At 47.4% G+C, this 23,360-nt stretch overlaps 1 protein-coding gene across 4 annotated transcripts; it reads left to right on the top strand.

Annotated features, from left to right (window-relative positions):
* The first annotated feature begins 2,143 nt into the window (after nt 1-2,143).
* On the top strand, nt 2,144-14,892 carry Spn (sialophorin). Of its 4 annotated transcripts, none has more exons than XM_087620703.1 (2): nt 2,144-2,508; nt 11,095-14,643. In XM_087620703.1, exon 2 carries the CDS (start codon nt 11,123-11,125, stop codon nt 12,299-12,301), a length of 1,179 nt encoding a protein of 392 aa, XP_087476829.1. In that variant the 5' UTR covers nt 2,144-2,508; nt 11,095-11,122; the 3' UTR covers nt 12,302-14,643.
* The last annotated feature ends 8,468 nt before the right edge of the window (nt 14,893-23,360 follow it).

The following is a 23,360-nucleotide window of genomic DNA, read 5'->3' as shown; positions in this document are numbered from 1 at the left end:
GCAAGGCCAACTCGGAGAGGGTGACATTTGAGTCACCCGTGAGCGGGAGGGTCTGTCTGGACATCAGTGCATAGGCTGTACAAAGCCTTGTGCACTTCCCCAGGAACAAAGTGGAGGTCTGTGGTGGAGGACTGTTTGTTGTCAGCTCACTGGGATCTGGAGTCACCTAGGAAACACGCCTCTAGGCACACAAGAGAGTTATCCAGGTTAGGCAGACTGCTGGCCTTGCCTGTTGGTTTATCCTAAGTAGGGTAGGTGAGCAAAGTGATCAGAACCCTAAGAGAGGGGGACAGCATACACTGGGTGACTGCAGGTGCAGAATGACCTGCTACAGTGGGGACTCCCCTGCCACAGTGGATTGTGTCATGACCTGAGAGCCAAATTAACCCGTTATCCCTCAGCTTGCTTTTGTCAGGCCATTAAAACAAAACAAAAACCAAAATGAGAAAACCGGGCGTGCACATGCCTTTAAGCCCAGCATTAAAGGATGGAGCTGTGTCGTGTCTTAGACAAAAAGAGGGATGAAGTTAGGTGACCAGCTGCAGTGAACAATGGCCTGAGGGGAGATGAGGTCAAACACAGGCGAGACAAGATTAGGTCCACGTGACAGAAGACGGAAGCTGGGGCCAAGTGGTCAGATGGTTATCTTTGCATTTTAAAAACCATCTTATTTTGAAAAAAACCCAGACTTAACGAGAAGTCTTAAGAATGATACAGCAGACACCCAGAGCCTCTTCATGTGTTTCCCTACTGAATGAAAATGAAGATGTTGTAGATATAAGGGAGAAAACCGCTAGAGGTCACCGGAAGGGACTAGACTGGAGAGGGCCACAAGAGAAGAAAGTGGGTATAGCATGAGAGGAAGAGGAGAGGGTGGGACCAAGAGAGAACATGTGAAAAAATGTCTGGGTTATATGGGAAGAAGCTGGGGGAAGGGAAGCGAGGCTCAGGAGAGGTTTAGGGTAGGGGCTTGGGTGATCAGTGCTGGGAGGATCCAGGACTCTAAAAGGGACCTGCAATTCAAGGAAAGCCCTACTGCTACTGTCCACTTCGATGTGTTAATAGGCATCTCATCCTTTTGCTCTTCCTTAGTTTCTTTGGGACAAATGCCCACACTGGCCTTACTTTTAGCTCTCATGTTAGTATTTTTATTATTACTATTTTTTAGTTAAACCCTTTGAGTGTGTGCCTGTGCTGTGCACGTGTCTGCTGTGCGTGTGTACTGGTTAGAGAAGCATGTTGTGTTGTCTTCTCTCTTTCCCCTTATTTCCTTGGACAGGGTCTCTCACTATATATACACATCCTGCTATTTTTTTTGGCTGGGCTGACTGGCCAGGAAAGCCCCTTATCCCTCCTGTCTCCGTCCCATCCCTAGCTCTGAAAGGATGACCATGTGTGGCCATGACTGTCGTCTTACGTGTGCACTGGGGAGCCGAGCTCAGCCTTCATGCTGGCATGGGAAGCCACTGTGCCTCTTCTCCAGCCAGTATTAATTTATTATCTATAGGGATAATTTAAAAGGAAATTTGCCAATACTGAACTGTGATTATTCACTCCTTTATACTTCAAATATGTATTTCCTAAGGACAAAGATATCCCCTTTCATAGCCCATTAACGTACTGATCACAATCAGGAAGGTTAATACCAATTCAATACAACTTTTTCTCCTTTTTTAAAAAGATTTATTTATTTATTTATTTATTTATTTATTTTAGTTATAGGAGTGCACTGTTGCTCTCTTCAGACACACCAGAAGAGGGCATCGGCTCCCATTACAGATGGTTGTGAGCCACCACGTGGTTGCTGGGAATTGAACTCAGGACCTTGGGAAGAGCAGCCAGTGCTCTTAACCACTGAGCCATCTCTCTAGCCCCTCAATACTATTTTCTATCTTATAATCTATATTAAAATTTTGCTAATTATTCAGATGATGTCCCCAACAACTCATTTGTCTGATTATGTAGTAGTGATACGATTGACCTATGGCCTTGCCTGTGAGCATAGGTACTCTCCTGGGGTGCACTGCTACGCCTCCTTGATAATAACATTTTTACTCCATCTCAGACCTACATGGCAGTTAGCTGTCTCTGCTTTAAGATCTGAAAGAATACCCTCCTCCCCCCTTTTCCTCTCTGACTTGAAGAGAACCAGTTGGTTGTTTTGTAAAATGTCCTTCATTAGCATGCCTTGTCATTTTTTCTCTTCCTTTGTGTGTGCACGCGGTGGGTGGGGGTGGAGTGGGTGGATGTGCACATATTTGCAGACAGCTAGAAAGACAACAGACTTCCTGCTCCATCACTCTCTGCCCTATGCCCTGAGACACAGTCTATCATCTTGATGGGATCTAGAGTCCCCTAGAAAACAGCCTCGGGCACTGGGAAGACCTACGTTGCAAGCAGGCTTCCACAGTTCCGTGCCCTTGGGTCCTGAGCTGCACAAAGGGCGGAAGGAAGGAAGGTGACTGAGGAGGAACACTTGACCCTCTGCTTCCTGGCTCTGGATTCAAGGTGAGCAGTGGTCTCAAGCTCCAGCTGTCAAGACTCCCACCACAGTGGACCTAGCTGTAAGTAGGGAACAGCTTTTCCTTCCTTAGGACATTGCTTTTGTTGGGTGTCACAACATTCAGCCAGAGCTTCTTCCTCTATCCCCCTCTGTCCCCTCCATCTCTGTCTCTCTCACTTTAAGAGATGTGCTTAGTGTGTTGTCCAGGTTGGGCTCAAGTGACCATGCTGCTCCAGCCTCCCACGTGGCTGTGACCATTGGCCTGAGCTACTGTACCTCACATACATGTATGTGGAGGACAGAAGACAACCTCAGGTGTCATTCACTATGTACCATCCACTTTTTGTTTGATGTAGGGTCTCTCACTGGCCTGGAGCTTGCTAGAGTAGGCTAGGCTGGTTGGTATCTGAATGTCTTGATGTGCCCCGTGTTGGGATTGTGGGCATTACCCTCTCGTTTCTTGCTTGGTTTTTGTTGTGTTTTGTTTTTAATGCGTGGATTCTGAGGATGAACTCAGGGCCTGATGTTTCTAAGGTAAGCACTTTACAACCAAGCTGTCCTCTGAACCCTCACCTGACGTTTCATTTCTCTCTTCTTTTTTCTCTTTCTTCTCTTTCTTTTTTTCTTTTTCTTTTTCTTTTTCTTAGATTTACTTTTTTTGTTTGTCTTTTTTGAGACAGGGTCTCACTATGTAACCTTGGCTGGCCTGAATTGAGTTCACTGTGTAGACCAAGCCTTAAACTCATAGAGATTTGCCTGCCCCAGCCTCCCAAGCACTGGGATTAAAAGTCTGCGTCACTATGCCTGATTTTACTTTGTTTTAGATTATGAGTCTGTGCATATGTGTGCATGTGAGCAGAGGTGCCCACGGAAGCCAGAGGCATCAGATCTCCTGGAGCTGGAGTTACAGGTCTCCCTACAGGGATGCTGGGACCAAACTCCAGCACGAAATCTTAACTGCTGAGGCATCTTTCCAATCCCACTTCCTGTGTCTTTTTTTTTTTTTTTTTTTTAACATTATTTATCATACAGCTTTCTGCCTGCATGTATGCCTGCAGGCCAGAAGAGGGCACCAGATCTCATTACAGATGGTTGTGAGCCACCATGTGGTTGCTGGGAATTGGACTCATGACCTCTGGAAGAGCAGTCAGTGCTCTTAACCACTGAGCCATCTCTCCAGCCCCCCACTTCCTGTGTCTTGATGGTTCACGTCTTCAAATCTTTATGGCATTTTTACCAGAGGCTGTTGATAATAGGTATTTTTCCACCAAAGTTCCTAGCTTTCCTTTTTAATATCAGTCTGTTTAGGACTGGAGAGATAGCTTTGAAGGTAAAGAGAGCCTGCTATTCTTGCAGTTGACCCTGTTCAGTTCCCAGTGCTCATATCTGGCAGCCACCACAGCCTGCAATTCTGGTCTCGGGTGATCCGATGCCTCTCTGCTCTCCGGGCATCTGCACTCCTGTGCACATACCTACACATAGACACACACTCATCACACACGTAATTTTTGTTTTGTTTTTCGAGATAGGGTTTCTCTGTGTAGCCCTGGCTGTCCTGGAACTTGCTCTTGTAGACCAGACCAGCCTTGAACTCAGAGATCTGCTAGCATGCCTCTGGAGCGCTGGGGTTAAAGGCATGTGCCACGATCAGCAGTTCACACATAATATAAAATGTATCTGTGAGGAGATATGTTAAGATGTTGCTGCTTGAATGTGAATTTTCCAGAAGCATGTAGTGTTCTTCTCCAAACTAGGACAGCATAGAGAACCCTAAGAGTGCCTTACACAAATGCAGCTTGCCAAGAGAATGACCTTTATGGAGGTAATGGCCAGCCGCTCTGAGCAATGAATGGCTTAGTCAAGTCTGACCCCTTCAGTACATCTTTCCTTTCTCTCCAGGAAGCAGGGGGCAAGCAGGGAAAGAGTGGTGACCATTACTTCCTCTAGGAGGGCAGCTCCCCCAGCAGGGTCACGATGTCAGTGGCCACCAACCCGTTTGATATATAGTTTATGTTTCTGACTCAGCTTCAGGCTGGTGGCAGCGCCTGTCCCAATATGGTGATGATCAGGTCAAACCAGAGGATCACAGCTCCCCCACAAAAGCTGGCCACGTGCTCCAGTTCCTCCTGCTTGGGATTCCAGGCCTGGCTAAGGTCGGTCGGTCTCTCTCTCTCTCTCTCTCTCTCTCTCTCTCTCTCTCTCTGGAACCCCACTCTTTCTTGAGCCAGGTGCTGGTAAAGCTTCCCCAGTGTGAAAGAGCTTAACCTGCTGCCCTCTGCCTCCCTCTCCCCTCCTTCCTGCCTCACTCACACCTCCCCCTGCCTCCTCCCTGCCTTCCTTCTGCCTCTCAACTCTTTTCAGAATCGACATGAATTTCAGGCTTCCTTCTCTTTGTCTGTATTTATTGGTTACTCATCCCCTTCCTCTTCCAACTCCTCCTCTTGATACTGGGATGGAACTCAGGGTCCCACGCCTGTCACACCCCAAATCTGACATTCCTCACCGTGACACAGAGACGAGCCCCACCCCTGCAGGGTCTGTGAAATGTCTCAGTGCCTAACCACTTGAGTTCCACCCATAAGTTGGGAGGAGAGAGTCAATTCGTGCAGATTGTCCTCTGACCCCATACACGGTGCTCTGTTCCCCTCCTGTCTGCCACAAATACATGAAATAAAAGGATTTAAAAGTATTTTCCAGCCCAACCTCAGCTCTTTCTCAGGAGCCAGTTCCTTCAAGGAATTTGATGGCAAGTGCCACACCCATTTTGAAGTTAGAAATGTCAGAATTCATAGATAGTTTAGATATGGGTTTCAGAGGAGAGGAATCCCTATCTTCTTTATCGTTCTACAGCTCAGTCTAAAACATCTCGTTTTTCTGAGGTTGGGAATGACCACACAAGTCTATGACCCCAATCGTGGAGATTAGAGCAGGGCGATTTCAAGTTTGAGGCTAGCCTCGGCTACTCAGTAAGACCCGTCTCAAAAACACATCTGTCTGCTTATTAAGTCTTCCTCGATACTCTCTACAGCTGACTTTAGTCACTACTTTAATAAATATTATACAATTTATTCAAATCCCAGCAATCCTGACCCACACAATTCAGGCCCTTGTCTTGGTCTTTAACTAGCAGTTTATCCAGCCTTGCCTTTGGTTTCCAGCCTTAAGTAAACCCAGCTTTGAATCTCCTAGGATCTACTACCTGGGCAAATCTCTCTCAGATTTGTTTCTTGTCTTCACCTTAAAATTAGGTAGTAGTAATGCCATGTGAATGGGCATGTGTGCCACTGAGCCTGGCCTGCCGCGAGTGCAGTGGCAGTTTGGCAGCCAGTTAACTTGTTTTTTATCGTGTCGTGTTTAGCAAAGATAGGTTTGTGGCAGGCGGTAAATGGGGCAAATAACCGTCTGCCCGTCTGCACGGAGCCTGGCTGATGGTGGGCGTGGCTCCGCCTCCACATCGTGGCTCCGCCTCCACATCCATCTCCTCACTGCCTCCCTACTGCGAGCCTTGCCTCCTCAGCTAGACCCTTTCCCTCTCTGCTGTCTCCTGAGTCAAGGGTGACTGACACTCAGAACACAGTGATAACGGTTCAATCTTCCTTCTCTATCAGCAGCAGTTCGTTTGAAATGACCATTTTGCCAAACATAATTTTTTGCCTCAGTAATTTCTCTCTCTCTTTTAAAAAGATTTATTTATTCATAAGTACACTGCAGCTGTCTTCAGACACACCAGAAGAAGCATCAGATCCCATTTACAGATGGTTGCGAGCCACCGTGTGGTGGCTGGGATTTGAACTCAGGACCTCTGGAAGAGCAGTCAGTGGTCTTTACCTCTGAGCCACCTCTCCAGCCCCAGTAATTTCTTTCTAAAGTTGGGTACCTTTTTATCTTTGAACATCCCCCAACCCCCGCCATAGTCTACACTTTACGTAAAATATTTTTATATGTATGTGTTTTCCTGTATGCAAGTATATGTACCATGTGCATGCCTGGTGTCAGAGGTCAGAAGAGGGTCAGACCTCATAGAATTGGATATAGATGGTCATGAGCTACCACACGGATGGTGTGAATGGAACCTGAGTCTTCTGCAAGAGCAGCCAGTGCTCCTAGTCTCTGAGCCATCTCTCCACCCCTGTGTTCTATCTGTTTATTTAGAAAAGTAGACAAACAAACAAACAACAAACCCGTAAGAGATTTGTTTTGTGCAGCTGGTGATGGGCACAGCTGGCAGATGCTACAGCTGCCCTGTGAGCACAAGCAACTGAGACAGGGTCCATCCAAGAGTGGTGGATGCTCTTACCCTCTGAGCCATCTCAAGCCCCATACCCTTCCATCTCTAAACTAACAACTGCTAATTCTTGGCAGTTGGTTGCTTTTCTGTTTGCAATGGTAAAAGAAACACACACCCAACAATGGGGTGTTGTCCCCACTCTCCCCCTCCTCCCCCTCCTCTCCCTCCCTGTTTTTCCTTACCTCCATTCTCTCCTTCCTTCCCTCCTCCCCACCCCATCTCTTTCTTGTTTGCTCCCTCTGACCCATCCCCATTCTCCCCACCTCCATTCCTGGCTGCCCCACTCTGCTTGCCCATACCTTGCTCCACCCACTCCCTCCCACCACTACCTGCCATAGCCCTCTTGCTGTCCCCTTGCCCCACCCCTCACTGGCCATTCTTTTTTGTTTGTTTGTTTGTTTGTTTTGTTTTTGAGACAGGGTCTCATGTATCACACAGTGGCCTTGAAGCTACTATGAAGTCTAGAGTGACTTGAACTCTTGATTCTCCAGCCTCTGTCCCAAGCCCCCCATCGGGAGGATTATAGTTGTCCTCCAGCATCCCTGGTTGGTCTTGTTAAAACAGCACATGGCTGGAGAGATGGCCCTGTGGTCAAGAGCACTAGCTGTTCTTCTGAAGGACCCAGGTTTGTTTGTTTTTTTTTGTTTTGTTTTGTTTTTTAAAGATTTATTTATTTATCTTATGTACAGCATTCTGCCTGCATATGTGACTGCAGGCCAGAAGAGGGCACCAGATCTCATTACAGATGGTTGTGAGCCACCATGTGGTTGCTGGGAATTGGACTCATGACCTCTGGAAGAGTAGTCAGTGCTCTTAACCACTGAGTCCTCTCTCCAGCCCGAGGACCCAGGTTTAATCCCACCACAAACATCCATAGTTCCTGGGACTCTGATGACCTCTTCTGGCTTCCTTCAGCACCACAACGCACACAGCACACAGATATTCATGCCAGCAGGACACCCAGACATAATTTTAAAAAGAAAACATCATAGTCACAGAAAAATAATCAGTGCTGGGCTGGGGCTATAGTGGAGCTGGCTGAGAAGCCCTGTGTTAGATCCCCCACACCACATAAACTGGGGTAGGCGACACGCCCCTCAAAACACCAGAGGCAAAGGCAGGAGAATCAGGTCATCCTCAGATACAGATTGAGCCTGGAATATGCAAATCTTGTATAAGCAAACGAACAAAAACTCCAAAATACAGAACATAAAAATACAAAAAAAGGGAAACCAAGACCATTTTCTGAGCTTTGCTTTAATCCAGAAACTCTGGAAAGGGTGTAAACAATGTTCAAGAGAGATGACTTCTGCTGTGACACATGCTACGAGCTATCCGGCAGTTATGCAGATAGACGTGAAATGTACCCCTGTACGTCTACTCTGAACTAACATTCAGTAACAAGAGTGCCCAGTGGGATGCAGAACTTGCACACACAGCCACGACCACAGGAGGCTTATCTGCCCATGAGCATGGTGCTGGTTTTGGTGTTATTTTATTGAGATAGTTTCTCTGTGTAGCCCAGGCTGTCCTGGGTCTCACTCTGTAGACGAGGCTGGCTTAGCACTCACAGAGATCCACCTGCCTCTGACTCCCAAGTGCTGGGATTAAAAGTGTGTGCTGCTAGGCTTCAATTTTCATTTTCAATTTTAAAATTTCAGCCTCCCTAGGGCTAAGATCTCATCATGTTACCACTGTGCCTGATTGCTATAGGTAGCCTTTCTTTTTATGTGAGCCTCTCAGTTGACTGTTGGGAGAAGCAACCCAGGAGGTCCGAGCAGCCCTGAGCATGCTTGTTGGGTGTGTCTACGATGTAAAGCACCAACCTCTGTCCCCCCAAGCCATTTGTAGCAAGGGTTACAGTCAGCAAGGTGTACTTCCCTAAAGGGACAGAGTAGCTTGCTTACTTGTGCTATAAATGAAGCACCCTACTGCAAGCCTGGTATTCCTGGGTGGACCTACTGTACGCAGGATATAAATCTGGTCCATTTTGTGTGTCCCAGGACTCTTAAGAATATCCATGCAAATGAATGCTCTCATGCTGCCTGCTGCCCCGTGAACCATGCCCTGCTTCTGACCTGGAGTCTCCTGCCAGATTAACTCAGTCCAGCTGCTGCAAGCAACCGATTTAGTCCTTTTGTTGTGATAGAATTTGGGTTTATTGACAGATTTTAAAATATATTTTAGGGGTTGGGGATTTAGCTCAGTGGTAGAGCGCTTGCCTAGGAAGCGCAAGGCCCTGGGTTCGGTCCCCAGCTCCGGAAAAAAAAGAACCAAAAAAAAATTTTTTTTAAATTCTTTCCTGTTTTGGAGATTTAAAAAATATAGATCTGTAAGATCTAGAGTTAAGAGAAAGAAAGGTGTTCAGAAATAAGGACACGTCTGAGAGTGTGGGTGCGGGCCCCTCACAGAAGAGTCACCATGTTTTTCTTTTTTAATCATTCACAGAACTATTTTTATGAATAAAAATCAGTTATGACTCTTTACGAAGAAAAGCTCTGAAACAGCACATTCCATAAGAATCTATTTCCTATCCCAAGTAAGGTGACAGAAGTCATTCAAACAAAGAGAGCAAAGATCTCCTTTTTGAAGCTGGGGGTGGCGGCTCAGAAGAGGGCTTACGTGGCTCCAAGGTGGGATCATTCCTAACCACCGAGCCATCCCTCCAGTCCATGGATAATTTTTTAAAATTCTTTTTATTAATTTTTACTTATATGAGTACACCGTAGCTGTCTTCAAACACACCAGAAGAGGGCACCACAGACTCCTTTACAGATGGTTGTGAGCCACCATGTGGTTGCTGGGATTTGAACTCAGGACCTCTGGAAGAGCAGCCAGTGCGCTTAACCACTGAGCCATCTCTCCAGCCCAGTTAATTTTTTAATAGAGGTCTTTCTAGAATTTTTTTTTCTTTTCTTTTTTTGGGGGCTGGGTACCAAACCCAGGACCTTGCGCTTCCTAGGCAAGCGCTCTACCACTGAGCCAAATCCCCAACCCCGAAAATTTTTTTAAAATAAATCTTTTTATTTTCTTTCTTTCGCAACAGAGTTTCTTTGTAGTCCTGACTGTTCTGGAACTCACTCTTTAAGACCAGGCTGGGCTGGAACTCGTAGAGATCCGCATGCCTCTGCCTCCTGAGTCCTGGGATCAAAGGTGTGCTCCACCAGGCCTGGCCGTTAAGTAAATCTTAATTTATCTTTATATTTGTATGAGTGCCTGTCTGTACCTATGTGTGCTGGTGCCTGGTGCCCTTGGAGGCCAGAAGAGGGCGTCAAATCTCCTGGATTATGGTTGGTTGTGAGCCACCAAGAGCGGGTCTCCTTCAAGGGCTCCAAACCTCTGGGCCATCCCTCCAGCCCTCCTAGTTCTCTAAGACCCTAGCATGTGCAGTGTTAGTACCATCTTAAAAGGGGGCCGGGGGGGGGCGACACCCCAGGAGTGACCTCAATTCCTTGTGGTTCTGGCAGGGTTCAGCAACCTGAAAAACCTTTCAGGACCAGGACCATGAGCAGAGTCAAAAGGCTCCCCTGGCCGGGCTACTTCCTAGGAGCTCTTCGGCAGGAAATGTACCTACCATCTCAGGTGCTAGCCAAACATCTTGAGGGACAGCAGATGGAAAGGAAACCGTTCTCCGCTCCATGTCTTCCACTCCATCCCCTAGTCGTCCCTACCCATCTTTGACCCTTTGACATTCTATACTCCAGTGAAAACCTAAGAATTCCCATTCTGGACCCCGAGCACCCCTTCATGCTGCTACTGAACCCTTGGGTCCCCCAGTCAACTGCGGGAGAAGGAATGGGTGGGGCAGGATGCAGGGGTGGAGTGGGTGGAGCCAAGACCCACTTCCTTTCCCCCTGGGGCTCAGTCTGCCCCAGTCCTGACAAAGCCTCAGGAAGAACTGGAGGTACTCGCCCTGGCCGTGTGCCTTAGCCATTAAGCTGGTAAGACATCTGATCTAGGTGGGTGTGGGGGCGGGGGTGGGGGTGGCGTGCTTAGAGGATGAAGGAATATACCTATAGTTTGAAAAGATGAATAGGGTGAGGGCAAAAGGGGTCAAGAGCCACTGGCTGGATCAATGAGTGAAGGCATGGCTGCACTGGAGTCTGAGCTGCCACGGCCAGGGCGGGAGTCACCGGCGCCATCTGTTCCCCCTGTCTCTGATAATAGTGAAAGCAAGAATGGAAAAAAACGTTAAACCACAAGTTGGGCTTGGCAGTTGGCAGGGAAGTGGGCAGAAGGAGGGGGCTGGCCAGGTTTCCCTCCCCAACCCCTGTGTGTTCTTCTGTAACTTCCCTACATTCAGGTCCCAACTCCTGCTCCCGGCTGTCACTATGGAGATGGCCTTGCATCTTCTCCTCCTCTTTGGGGGCTTCTGGGCCCAGGTGGTGAGCCAAGAAAATCTGCCGAATACGATGACGATGTTGCCATTTACTCCGAATAGCGAGTCCCCAAGTACCTCTGAAGCCTTGAGTACCTACTCATCAATTGCTACAGTGCCAGTGACAGAGGACCCTAAGGAGAGTATCAGCCCCTGGGGGCAGACCACTGCCCCAGCTTCCTCAATCCCCTTGGGAACTCCAGAATTGTCTTCTTTTTTTTTTACATCAGCTGGTGCCAGCGGGAACACCCCAGTACCTGAGCTTACAACCTCTCAGGAAGTTTCCACCGAGGCATCATTAGTACTGTTTCCAAAATCATCAGGTGTAGCCAGTGACCCTCCTGTCACTATAACTAATCCTGCGACAAGCAGTGCTGTGGCATCTACCTCTTTAGAAACTTTTAAAGGGACCAGTGCACCTCCTGTCACTGTGACAAGCTCGACCATGACCAGTGGACCCTTTGTGGCTACAACTGTAAGCTCCGAGACCAGTGGTCCTCCAGTCACTATGGCTACTGGGTCTCTGGGGCCCTCCAAAGAGACACATGGACTCTCTGCCACCATAGCAACCAGTTCTGGTGAGAGTTCTAGTGTGGCCGGTGGCACCCCAGTCTTCAGTACAAAAATATCCACAACGTCTACCCCAAATCCCATAACCACCGTGCCACCACGCCCAGGATCGAGTGGCATGTTGCTGGTTTCCATGCTCATTGCCTTGACGGTGGTTTTGGTCCTTGTGGCGCTACTGCTGCTGTGGCGCCAGAGGCAGAAGCGGAGGACTGGGGCCCTGACCCTGAGCAGAGGTGGAAAACGAAATGGTACGGTGGATGCCTGGGCTGGGCCAGCTCGGGTTCCTGACGAAGAGGCCACCACCGCATCAGGGTCAGGGGGCAACAAGAGCTCCGGAGCGCCGGAGACGGATGGCTCCGGGCAGCGGCCCACGCTCACCACTTTCTTCAGCAGACGGAAGTCTCGCCAGGGCTCGGTAGCACTAGAAGAGCTGAAGCCTGGGACGGGTCCCAACCTGAAGGGGGAGGAAGAGCCTCTGGTAGGCAGTGAGGATGAAGCTGTGGAAACCCCAACTTCTGACGGGCCACAAGCCAAAGATGGGGCTGCACCTCAATCCCTATGAGTAACGGTATTCATCTAGTCTGCTCCTTGACCCCAGATCCTGCTGTCAGCTGCCTCTCACTCTGCATTTGTGAATATTTGTGGGCCAGATCCATTCGTTCATTCATTATTCAGCCATTCATTCCTCTCCAACCCCCGCTGTTTTCCACCTCCCCTTCCTCTGTGCTCCCTTTGAATCTCCAGAAGATAAGCTTAGTTGACCCACATTTTCCAAGCATCCCCCTTGGAATGCTGGGATCCGACAAGAAGAATGAAAATGATAAGCCAGAAAACTCCGGAGGAGGGGCCCCCTGAGGACTGCCTCTCAACTACCATTTGCTTTGGGGACAGCTTAGAGCTGGATGTAGCCATTCAGTTTGCTCTTGGGTGAACTGTGACCTGTGACTTTTCCCAGAGCACTCCGATTTTGGGCTGGCCGGTAGCTGCTTGGGGTAGCCTGCCAGAGATCAGTCACTTCTCCTGGAGGTGGGGATGGGGAGACTTCCTGGCTCCATGTGGTCCCTGCACCTGTTTTGTCCACTCGGAAGTATGGTTTATGTGCAAGATAGGACAATTTAGGCGATGGCTGTGAACAGTACTGGTGAGTATAGACCATGGAGAGAGCAGGGGAGATGCAAAAGGAGGGGCACGGGAGCTGCCGAGCCCTCAGATCCCTTCATTGTGCTCAGACAGGATATGGCTGAAAACCTAAGTTTGTCTGTAGTTCCCCAAAAGAATGCAAACATGATGGGGACTAAATGTCTCCATACTTGTGCCATCAAGAATGAGTTCTTCAGCTTAGCTGCCACAGCCTTTCCTCAAAGGCTCCCTCAGACCAGCACACACCAAGCACCCATGCAAGAAGGGGAGAAGAATCAGCCCAATGCAGGGACTGGGTGGTGCAAAACCACTGCTTTTGATGATGCTTTCCCTACAGGCTCAATTTGTCCGTTTCCTCTGAAGTCCTTCCCATCTCTGGAATAAGAAAGAGTTAAATGAAAGACAGGCTCAGGGGGTGGGGCATGGATGCCCAAAGGGTCTGAGGTAGAGAGGGGACAGACCACAATTGTGCTGTTTCTGACTCTGATACCAGCCCGGCTCGTGGTCCAAAGTTGGTTGCTGGAAGAGCTGTGCAAGGGGAAGTCGTTGAGTCAGAGGACACTGTCCTTGAGAACAGCCTGACCTACAAAAAGATGTGTGTGTGCGGCTGTGTGGCCTGGGTGGAAAAGGGGAAGGTGGGTAGGAGGGAGGGGACGAGGAGTGGAAAGGGACAAGGATCAGCTGCCACCACATCATCATCTCCTCCCCAAGTCTGTGGGAAGAGGAAGGGCCAAGATGGGCACACCTGAGCCATACCGAACCCATTTCTTATAGGCGCAGTGTGGAGCAGCTCTAACAGATGGCTAGTGAGTTGCAAATGTCCCTTAAGGAACATAACAACTGTTGTGGCTGATTTTTGCCAAACCGAATGTCCCTATTTCAGGCTTAGAGGAGAATGTTACCAAGCTGAGAGGTCAATGGCTCTACCCATCATGTTCCACTGACACTCCTGAGGTATTACAGGTTTCCAGGTACAGGGAGGAAGACAAGGAAATGGGGTAGGGATGGTGGATGGCACGCAATAGGACCTCAGCCCTGACAGACAAAATGTCACAAGAGGCTAGGACATGATTGGTATTCCACCTCCGAAGGAAGACAAGGAAGCTTAATGTTTGTCCCAGGGTCTTGGCCATATCTCTCTTTCTAGTGGCTCCAGTACCTGGCAAGCAGCAAGGACTGAGTGCATGCTCCGATGGATGGATGGATGGATGGATGGATGGATGGATGGATGGATGTTGGATGGATGGATGGATGGATGAATGGACAGATGGATAGATGAGGTATTGGCAGCTAGCAAGAGAGAAGGCATTTAACACAAAGATTAGTAATGCAAAAATATATAAGTGAGTGGAACAGAGATCATGGTGGATACACACAGCTGTCTTTCAGCTCAGGAGAGCGAGCACCCAGTAAGCAATAGAAAAGCAAAAATAGAAGAAGAAAAAGAAGAAAAAAGCAGGCAAACAGAAACAGGGAAATGTAAAACACAGAGACCGTTTGAACTCCGTCAGTTATGAAACCATAGTAAGTGGCTTGTGTTTGTGACATCCTGGCCTTGTCTTCAGAAATGTGTAATGACTTCAGAAATGCCTGCGGCTGACACGGGGTAGGGAAGTAAATGATCTGTAAATACATGTGTGTTATTGCATTTGTGATAGCAGCTACATCCTGAATGTTTAGTACGGTCCTCCTAAAGGGGAATTTAAGTGTGATTTTTTTCACCTAACTTGTCTTTGTTTTACACAATAAATGTCTTTACTTTTACAGTTATGAAAAATATTGGTGAGGGGGCTGGGAAATAGCTCATTGGTTACGAGCACCGGTTGCTCTTCCAGGGGTCCCAGGTTCTATTCCCAGCACCTAAGATGGCCGCTCCCAAATGTTTGCAACTCCAGTTCCAGGAGATCCAGTGCCCTGTTCTGACCCTCAAGGGCACCAGGTACACAGGTGGCACACATACATACACACAGGCAAAATATCTATATGCATAGAAATAAATCTTTTTAAAAATGGTGAAGCAGACGTTTCTTAGAGAGCCATGGAGGGTGTGGTTGGAAGAGAGCTGCGGAGACAGTCTCAGAAGGCTTGAGTTTGCTGCTGAAAGCATTGGGATAGAAGGGACGGGGCATCCCATCTGTTCCATGGAGCCTCTGTGTGGACCGTCAGTGCCATTCTTCTTCCTACTGCCAGCAACATGTCTAGAGACATCCTCAAGTTTCCCAGTGCTTGGTTCCCCTGGTCCTTAGCCCATGACTCTCCCACTAGTGGGTCCCTCCTCCGCCTGGCCCTTTCTTCAGGGCTCATTCTGCCTGTGCCCTTCTGACAGCCTTTTACAGCCCCACCCCCACGTTCTAGTTTATTTTTGTTCTCCTCCCCCTTTCTCCTCTTCCTCCTCTTCTAGTATTGGTTTTTTGTTTTGTGATGTTGTTTTTGTTTGTTTGCTTGCTTGCTTTTGTATTTTAAGACCTGTAGCCTCTGATGTCCAACTGGCCTGGAACTCCTGACTTTCCTCCCTCTACCTGGCAAGTGCTGGGATTACAGGTGGGCACCACCATATCGAGCTATTATTTCCTTTAAGAAGGAAAGGTTTATTTTTTTTAATATTTACTTATTCTATTTATATGAGTACACTGTAGCTGTCTTCAGACATACCAGAAGAGGACATTGGATCCCATTTACAGATGGTTGTGAGCCACCATGTGGTTGCTGGGAATTGAACTCAGGACCTCTGGAAGAGTAGTCAGTGCTCTTAACCGCTGAGCCATCTCTCCAGCCCTGGAAAGGTTTATTTTTGAGTATTGGTTTTGCTTTGTTTTGAGACAAGCAGGATTTTACCATTCGCCCAGATGTCTTGGCACTCACTCTCCTCCTATGTCAGCCTTCCAAGTGTTGGGAGTACAGGGGTATTCAGCCATACCCAGGCACATTTTTATTCTATTTTGAATTGATGTGCAATAATTGTTCAGTTTTACGAGGTACATACGTATCATCTACATCAATATATGCACAATGTTTAACCAAGTCAGAGTGACTAACATACTATCCACTCGGATATTTATTTGTGGCAAAATGTTAAAAAAATCCTTTTTAAATTTTTTTTAGTATAGAATAGAGTTCATTTAGGGCATGGGGAGGGGAGTTAAGAGAGGGTAGTGGGGGGGGGGAGTAGAGGCCAGCCATGAGCACATGGAGAGGAGGGAGGAGAATGGGGAGAGAAGGGACAAAGGGGGAAGAGCTCAAAATCCTTTCTTTAGTCATTTTAAAACATAAACCATGAGCCAGCCCTGGTGGAACAAGCCTGTTGCTGCTGGAACTTGGAAAATGTTACAGAAGGATCAGGAACTTTAAAGGTCACCCTGGGCTACATAGCAAGTTTGAAGCCATCCTAAACCACATGAGAACCTGTCTCAAAAGTAATACCTGGAACTCAGGTAGTTCAACAGCTAAATAATACAGGGCTGGATAGATGGCTCAGTTATTAAGGGCACCGCAACAACCAAGTGGTGGGGGCACCTGCTTTTAATCCCAGCACGCAGGAGGCAGAGGTAGGCAGATCCTTTGAGTTCAAGGCCAACCTGGTCTACAGAGTGAGTTCCAGAGCAGCCTGGGTTTGTTATACAGAGAGCGCTTGTCTCAAACAAAACAAAACAAAACAAAACAAAACAAAACAAAACAAAAGGGGGGGTTGTATGGTTCAGTGCTTGAGAGCATTGACTGCTGAGGTTCTGAGTTCAATTCCCAGCAACCACATGATGGCTCACAACCATCTGTAATGCGATCTGATGTCCTCTTCTGGTGTGTCTGAAGACAGCTACAGTGTACTCACATACATATAATAAAGTAATTAAAAAAAAAACCTAAAAAGCATGAGGGGAGATGTCAGGCGGAAAAGGTGACTCGGTGTTAAAACAGTAGCTGTTCCTCCAGAGGACTTGGGTACAATTTCCAGAAGCTCACAACTGTGTGCAGCTCCAGTTCCAGGGGATCTGACACCCTCACACACGCATGCAGACAAAACACCATTGCATACAAAATAAAAATTAATAAATTAAAACCATTCTGCTCTTCATAGCAAGTTCCAGGGTGGGAGGGCTACATAGTCAGACGCCGTTTCAAACAAAAAACAAACTTCCCTGGTTGAATTTGGCATCCAGGGTCCTGCAGCCAGCCAGCATGAGTAGTCCCTGAGCAGGAAGTAAGGGTCTCCACTAAGGACACCACATCATGACTCAGAGGGCCCAGTGCTCCTGGTCAGAGCCCAGGGGGTTTTCTTTACACCTTGGGATCCTAGTAATGCTTGGGGAATGAGGCCAGGGGAGGACAAGCCTTGAGGACAGGCAGCATCCTTTAGGCATCTTTCTTTCTCAGGGAAGGGAAGGGGCAGGGGCCTCTGCTGGCCTGTCAGGGTCGGAAAATCCGTAGGTTCTGGAATCTCATCATTTCTTAAGTTTCTGGGTGCTTTGACTGATATCTCCCCCCCTCCTTGTGTCTATATATCTGTGTATCTGTGTGTGTAGGATAGTAAAGGGCATAAGAGCTCTTGGAGCTCGAGTGATAGGCAGTTGTGAGGCATCCCATGTCGGAGCTAAAAACTGCACTTGGTCCTAAGTCCTAACCCCCAAGCCATCTCTCCAGCTTCCCAGCTCAGTTTTACTTTCTTGGTTCTGGGGATGGAACTCGGTGCTCTCATGCTTGTGCATCTAGCAACTTAGCAACCAAGCCATCTCCTCCCACTTTTAAATTTCCTTTAAACTATAAACTTTATCATCAGAGCCGAGTACATTGTTAATACTGCCACTTTGAGCTGTCCTGCCTTGAGTCTCACATTCTTCAGCCATTAACATGTTCTGGGGCTGGAGAGATGGCTCAGTGGTTAAGAACACTGCTCTTTCAGAGGTCCTGAGTTCAATTCCCAGCAACCACATGGTGGCTCACAACCATCTATAATGGGCACCTGACACCCTCTTCCGGTGTGTGTGTGTGTGAAGACAGCGAACGGCAGTGTACCCACATACATGAAAGAAATAAATCTTAAAAAAAAAAATGTTCTGCTCTGCAATGGACCCAAGTTCAGTTCCTACACCCATGTCAGGTGACTACAGCCGCCTGTGACTCTAACCCTAGGGGATTCAATGCCCCTAGCCTCTGATGGACACAGCACTCATGAATGCGCCCTAACACAGATGCACACGACAAATATGCTGCCTTATAAATAATGAAAATAAATCTTACCAGGCGTGGTGGTGGACATCTTTAATCCCAGCACTTGGGAGTCAGGCAGGTGGATCTGTGAGTTTGAGCCTGGGGTACAGAGTGAGTTCCAGGACATCCATGGCTGTTACACAGAGAAACTCATCTTTTTGAGATGTAAAGAACCAAACTCAACCAACCAGACAAAAAAGACCATGGTTATGGAACTTGGGAGCACTTGCCTAGTGTCAGCTCTGAGAATGAAGGGAAGAGCGGGAGGGAAAGGAAGGGAATCACAGCTTCAAATAAGCTCTATTCTCTCTCTTTTTTTAAAAAAGATTTATTCCATGTATATGAGTACACTGTCGCTGTCTTCAGACACACCAGAAGAGAGGGCATCAGATCCCATTACAGATGGTTGTGAGCCACCATGTGGTTGCTGGGAATTGAACTCAGGACCTCTGGAAGAACAGACAGTGCTCTTAACCGCCTGAGCCATCTCTCCAGCCAAAATTCCAGATGGAAGATCTGGATAGGAGAGGTTTTACTAAATCCCACATGAGAAGAGGCCAATGTGTAGCTATGAGAGCTCTGTTCTCCTAACAATGAGAACAGCTACTTCTCTTTTTGTTCTCATTGCTGACCCTGACCATTTATCTAGTGGGGGTAGGCAAAGCCAGGATGGAAAGACAGGGCTCCCAGGGGCAGGGATGGAGGGCCTCTTCCGCTCTGACCCACCATGTTCAGACTGTGTGGCAGGGGACAAATCTCCCACTATTAACAAGCAAGAAAGGAATATGATCACATGGTTCTAAAATACCAAAGTGGAAACTAAATCAGGAGTGAATGGTTCCTTAGGACTGTAGTGAGTAGGAGCTCTCAGTCCGCCATCTAGTGTTCTCAACAGTGAGTTACAAGTGAGCCCTGTGTAACCTAGGGGTTGTGACATCAAGACAGGCTGGCTGCACCTTGGCCAAGATCCCAGTGAAAACAGAACCAATCCTGAGCCAAGAGAGCCTCCCTGGTTGCCTTTGTGTTTATGCAGACTCTGCCCAAAGTCAGCCCACCTCCAGTTGTCCGCACAGTACACCCGGATGACTTCTCACCACACTCCTCCTCAACCATGAAGCTCTGACTCAAATGTCAATCCTGCTGTCTCCACTCCTGTGATGGCGTGAATGACTAGGCTGTATGGTTTTGATTTGTTGGTTTGTTTTGGGGGACAGTTATGACCAAGGAATGGCTTCAAACTCACTATATAGTAGGGAATGACCTTGAACTGTGTGTGTGTGTGTTGTCTGTGTATGTGTGTGTCTGTGTGTGTATCTGTGTGTGTGTGTATCTGTGTATGGTGTGTGTGTCTGTGTGAATCTGTGTGTCTGTGTGTGTGCATGTGTCTGTATGTGTGTTGTCTGTGTGTTGTCCGTGTGTGTCTCTCTGTGTGTGTATCTGTGTATGTTGTCTGTGTGTGTCTGTGTGTGCGTCTATGTGTGTGTTTTCTCATGACAATGCTATGTTCATATATGCTGTATAGACAGTCTTCACAATATTTCTTTTCTTTTCTTTTTTTTTTTTTTGGTTCTTTTTTTCGGAGCTGGGGACTGAACCTAGGGCCTTGCGCTTCCTAGGCAAGCGCTCTACCACTGAGCTAAATCCCCAACCCCACAATATTTCTTTAAGACAGGGTTCCTTACTGAACCAGTAGCTGTCAGGCATTTGAGGGGTCGGGGAGAGACTTGGCTGGTGACCAGAAAGCAGCAAAGACCCTCTATCTCCACGATCTCTAAGGCACTGGGGTTATAGAAGAGCATGGCCACACCCACCTTATTCACATAGGTGCCAGGAGTCCAAACTCAGGTCCTCAAGTTTGCACAGCCAGTGCTCTTATATACAGAGCCATCTCCCTAACCTTGACCTTGACCCGCTTAACCTCCCTCCTCTCCACGGCCTCTGCCTCCTGAATGCTGGCATTATAGGTGAGTGCCACTGTACCTGACATGTACAGCACTGGGGATCCCACTCAGGGCATTGAGTTCCAGGGCCGGGCTGTGTGGCTATGAGGATGTCAGAGCAGGGGGCTTTCCAATGTTGCGTCATCTATGCAGCTTGAGAACCCAGGCTGCCTAGTACACAGTTACCACACAGAGGTGCAAGCACAGGAATGGATTCTGAAATACTCTTTGGAGATGCTTAGCAGCCTAGCAATGAGGGCTTCGGGGTTGGAGAGAGGCTTCTAATTGTTTGTTGTTTTGTTCTGGGTAGCCTTATATATGGCCCAGGCTGGACTCAAGTGTCCCTCTGGATTTACAGGCCTGAACTACGGTGACCCATTTATGATCAACTGTAATAATGGTTAGGTGTATAAATAGAGAAGTTATATCATTTACTGAATAGGCTATGCACTGTGCCAGTGATAAAAAACCCTTGAGTTAGAATGCTGACATTTGGGGTCTGTATGTTATAATGTTAGCCTGCCCCATAATCCCAGCAATCAGGAGGCTGAGGCGTGAACCCAGTTTGAGCTACATAGATATCAAGACTATTTTTTTTTTTAATGTCTAGAGGCTGGGACCTGCCATATGCATGTTTTAATTCTTTTTTTTTTTTTTCTTTTTTTTCGGAGCTGGGGACCGAACCCATTGCCTTACGGTTGCTAGGCAAGCGCTCTACCACTGAGCTAAATCCCCAACCCCTTAATTCTTTTTTTTTAAGATTTATTTATTTACTATATAAGCACACTGTCTCTGTCTTTAGACACACCAGAAAACGGCATCAGATCTCATTACAGGTGGTTGTGAGCCACCATGTGGTTGCTGGGATTTGAACTCAGGACCTCTGGAAGAGCAGTCAGTGCTCTTAATCTCTGTGCCACCTCTCCAGCCCGCATGCTTTAATTCTAATAGTTTGGAGGCAAAGGCAGGTAGATTTCTGCAAGCTTGAGAGCAGTCTGGTCTACATAGTGAATTCAAGAATAGCTAGAATGGGCTATGTAGAGAAAGACCTGTCTCAAAATAAATAAACAATTTAATTAATCAAAAATTCGAAAGGGCCAAGGCTGGAGAGATGGCACAGTGGTTAACAGCACTGACTATAATTCCAGAGGACCTAGTTTGATTCCCAGCATCCATGTGACAGCTCACAACTGTCACTTCAGTCCCAGGAGATCTGACACCCCCCTTCTGGCCTCCTTGGGCACCATGCATGCAGGTGGTACACAGATGTGCATTCAGGCAAAATACACATATACATATTTTTTTAAATGAGGAGGAGGCAAAGGGAAGGAAGGGGGGAAAGGTGTTTCTGTTTACGTAACAATTTACTGCTGGCATTCGGACCATCTGGGGACTTAGCCTCCTTCCATTTTGTACTCGTGTTATTCTTCTAGGTCAGGAAAGGCTCTGCTTTCTAGCAGCTTGTAGGAGGGAAGAGAAAGATGCAAGATGGCTTATATAAAAGTCTGGAAGAAGTGGTAGCACTTGTACACACACAGCAATTAACCAGAATCCGGTACTGTGTTGGCCTCAGCACCAAGAATGCTGGGAAATGTAGTTTAGTTGGGTGTTCAGAAAAAAACAAAAAACCAAAAAACAACTAATCCCCAACCTCAGGGAGGGAATACCAAACTGGAAGAGTTGCTGTAGAAAGGAACTGCAGGACTCAAGGTGGAAAAGCTTCAAGGTGACCCAGAGCATAATACACCTGTGATCCCAGTACTTGGGAGGCTGAGGCAAGAAGATTGAGGGTAGCCTGGGCTACATAGTAAGTTCCAGGCTACCCTGATCTACACAGCAAGATCCTGTCTTAAAAATCAAACCAAGGGGTTGGGGATTTAGCTCAGTGGTAGAGCGCTTGCCTAGGAAGCACAAGGCCCTGGGTTCGGTCCCCAGCTCCGAAAAAAAGAACTAAAAAAAAAAAAAAATCAAACCAAAACATAACAACAGAAGATCAGCCAGGAGAGAATGGTAGTGGCTGGGAGGACAGGAAACAGCAGTGTGAAGGGTGGTGGAATGTACTTCCCCATCCAAAATGAGGCAAGCAAGGGACTGAGGTGAAAGGGCCTGCAGTGAGGAACCCTTAACTTCTACACACCCGGGGCTGTTTAACTCACCTTACTCCCCACCCAGTTAAGGGGCACAGGAAGTGGGGTAGGGTGGGGTGCTGGAAGATGCCAGAGGCTTTGGTAATCAGTCCCCAGAAGACTGTAGCAAGAATGGTTTCCAGTGAAGAAATGGAGACCCTGCTAACCCTGAGCAGGAGCTTATATTTCAGGATAGTGAGAGCTTCCCAGGTTCACCTCTCTCCCCCGTCTTCTTCCCACCCCCCTTCATTTTCTTTAAAAACATTTTTAGAACTATTTATTTAATATCTGATGCTCTTCCAGAGGTCCTGAGTCCAATTCCCAAGCACCCACATGGTGGTTCACAGCCATCTACAATAGGATCTGAGAACCTCTTCTGGCCTGCAGGTACACATGCAGATAAAAGCACTCATATACATAAAATACATAAGTACATAAGTCTTTATTTAATGTTTGATGTGTTCGAGAGCTTTGACTGTGTGTCTGTGTGTGCCTTGCATGTGTGCCTGGGGAGGTCAGGGGAGGGCATTACATTGCCCCAGAACACAGAGCATGCAGGCTCTGCTTCTCCTTTTTCTTCTTAAAATTTTAAAAATATGATGAAATCAAATTTTAAATATAAACATGATGTTAAGATTTACTATTGCACCAACATATCATCAACATACTTTTAGATTTATTTTATGTGTATAAGTGTTTTGCCTGTGCAAGTGTATGTGTGTATATCACACGTGTGGCAGATGCCTGCCTTGTTTAGAGGTTAGAAGAGAGTGTCAGATCTCCTGGAACCGGAGTTACAGATGTGTGTGAGCCACCATGTGGAGCTAGGAATGGAAAGCCAGTCACCGCAAAAGCAGCCAGTGCTCAGCCGAGCTGTCTCTTCCACCCACGACATACTTATTTGTATCGTTAAGCATCTCCGTATTTTAGTTAACAATCTATTAACAAGGAAAAAACCACAAAGTTCTTTCTGTAGGCATAAGATTTTTGCAATCTACTTTTAATAAGGGTTCAACCATCCAGCTGAGGCAGTGGAAGAGGAAAGTTATTAGGATGTGGGGGAAGTGGACCTGTTCAGCCATAGCTTTGTGGGGGCGAGCTCCATCTTCTTAGTCAGCAGCTGCAGACCAGTCCTCAGAAAACTGGCACAAACCAGCAGCTACAGTCCAGTCCTTTCAGCAGCAGACACCAGGCGGCTGTAGGTCAATCCTGA

This window comes from Rattus norvegicus, chromosome 1, assembly GCF_021556685.1.
Source record: "Rattus norvegicus strain SHRSP/BbbUtx chromosome 1, alternate assembly SHRSP_T2T, whole genome shotgun sequence".
Classification (NCBI taxonomy): Eukaryota; Metazoa; Chordata; class Mammalia; order Rodentia; family Muridae; genus Rattus; species Rattus norvegicus.
Note: the sequence above shows the minus strand (reverse complement) of the source record. Positions and strands in the feature narration are given on the sequence as shown.

Bases quoted from the DNA above. Each gene is read 5' to 3' on its own strand.
- Spn (XM_087620703.1), top strand. From the start codon at position 11,123: ATGGAGATGGCCTTGCATCTTCTCCTCCTCTTTGGGGGCTTCTGGGCC.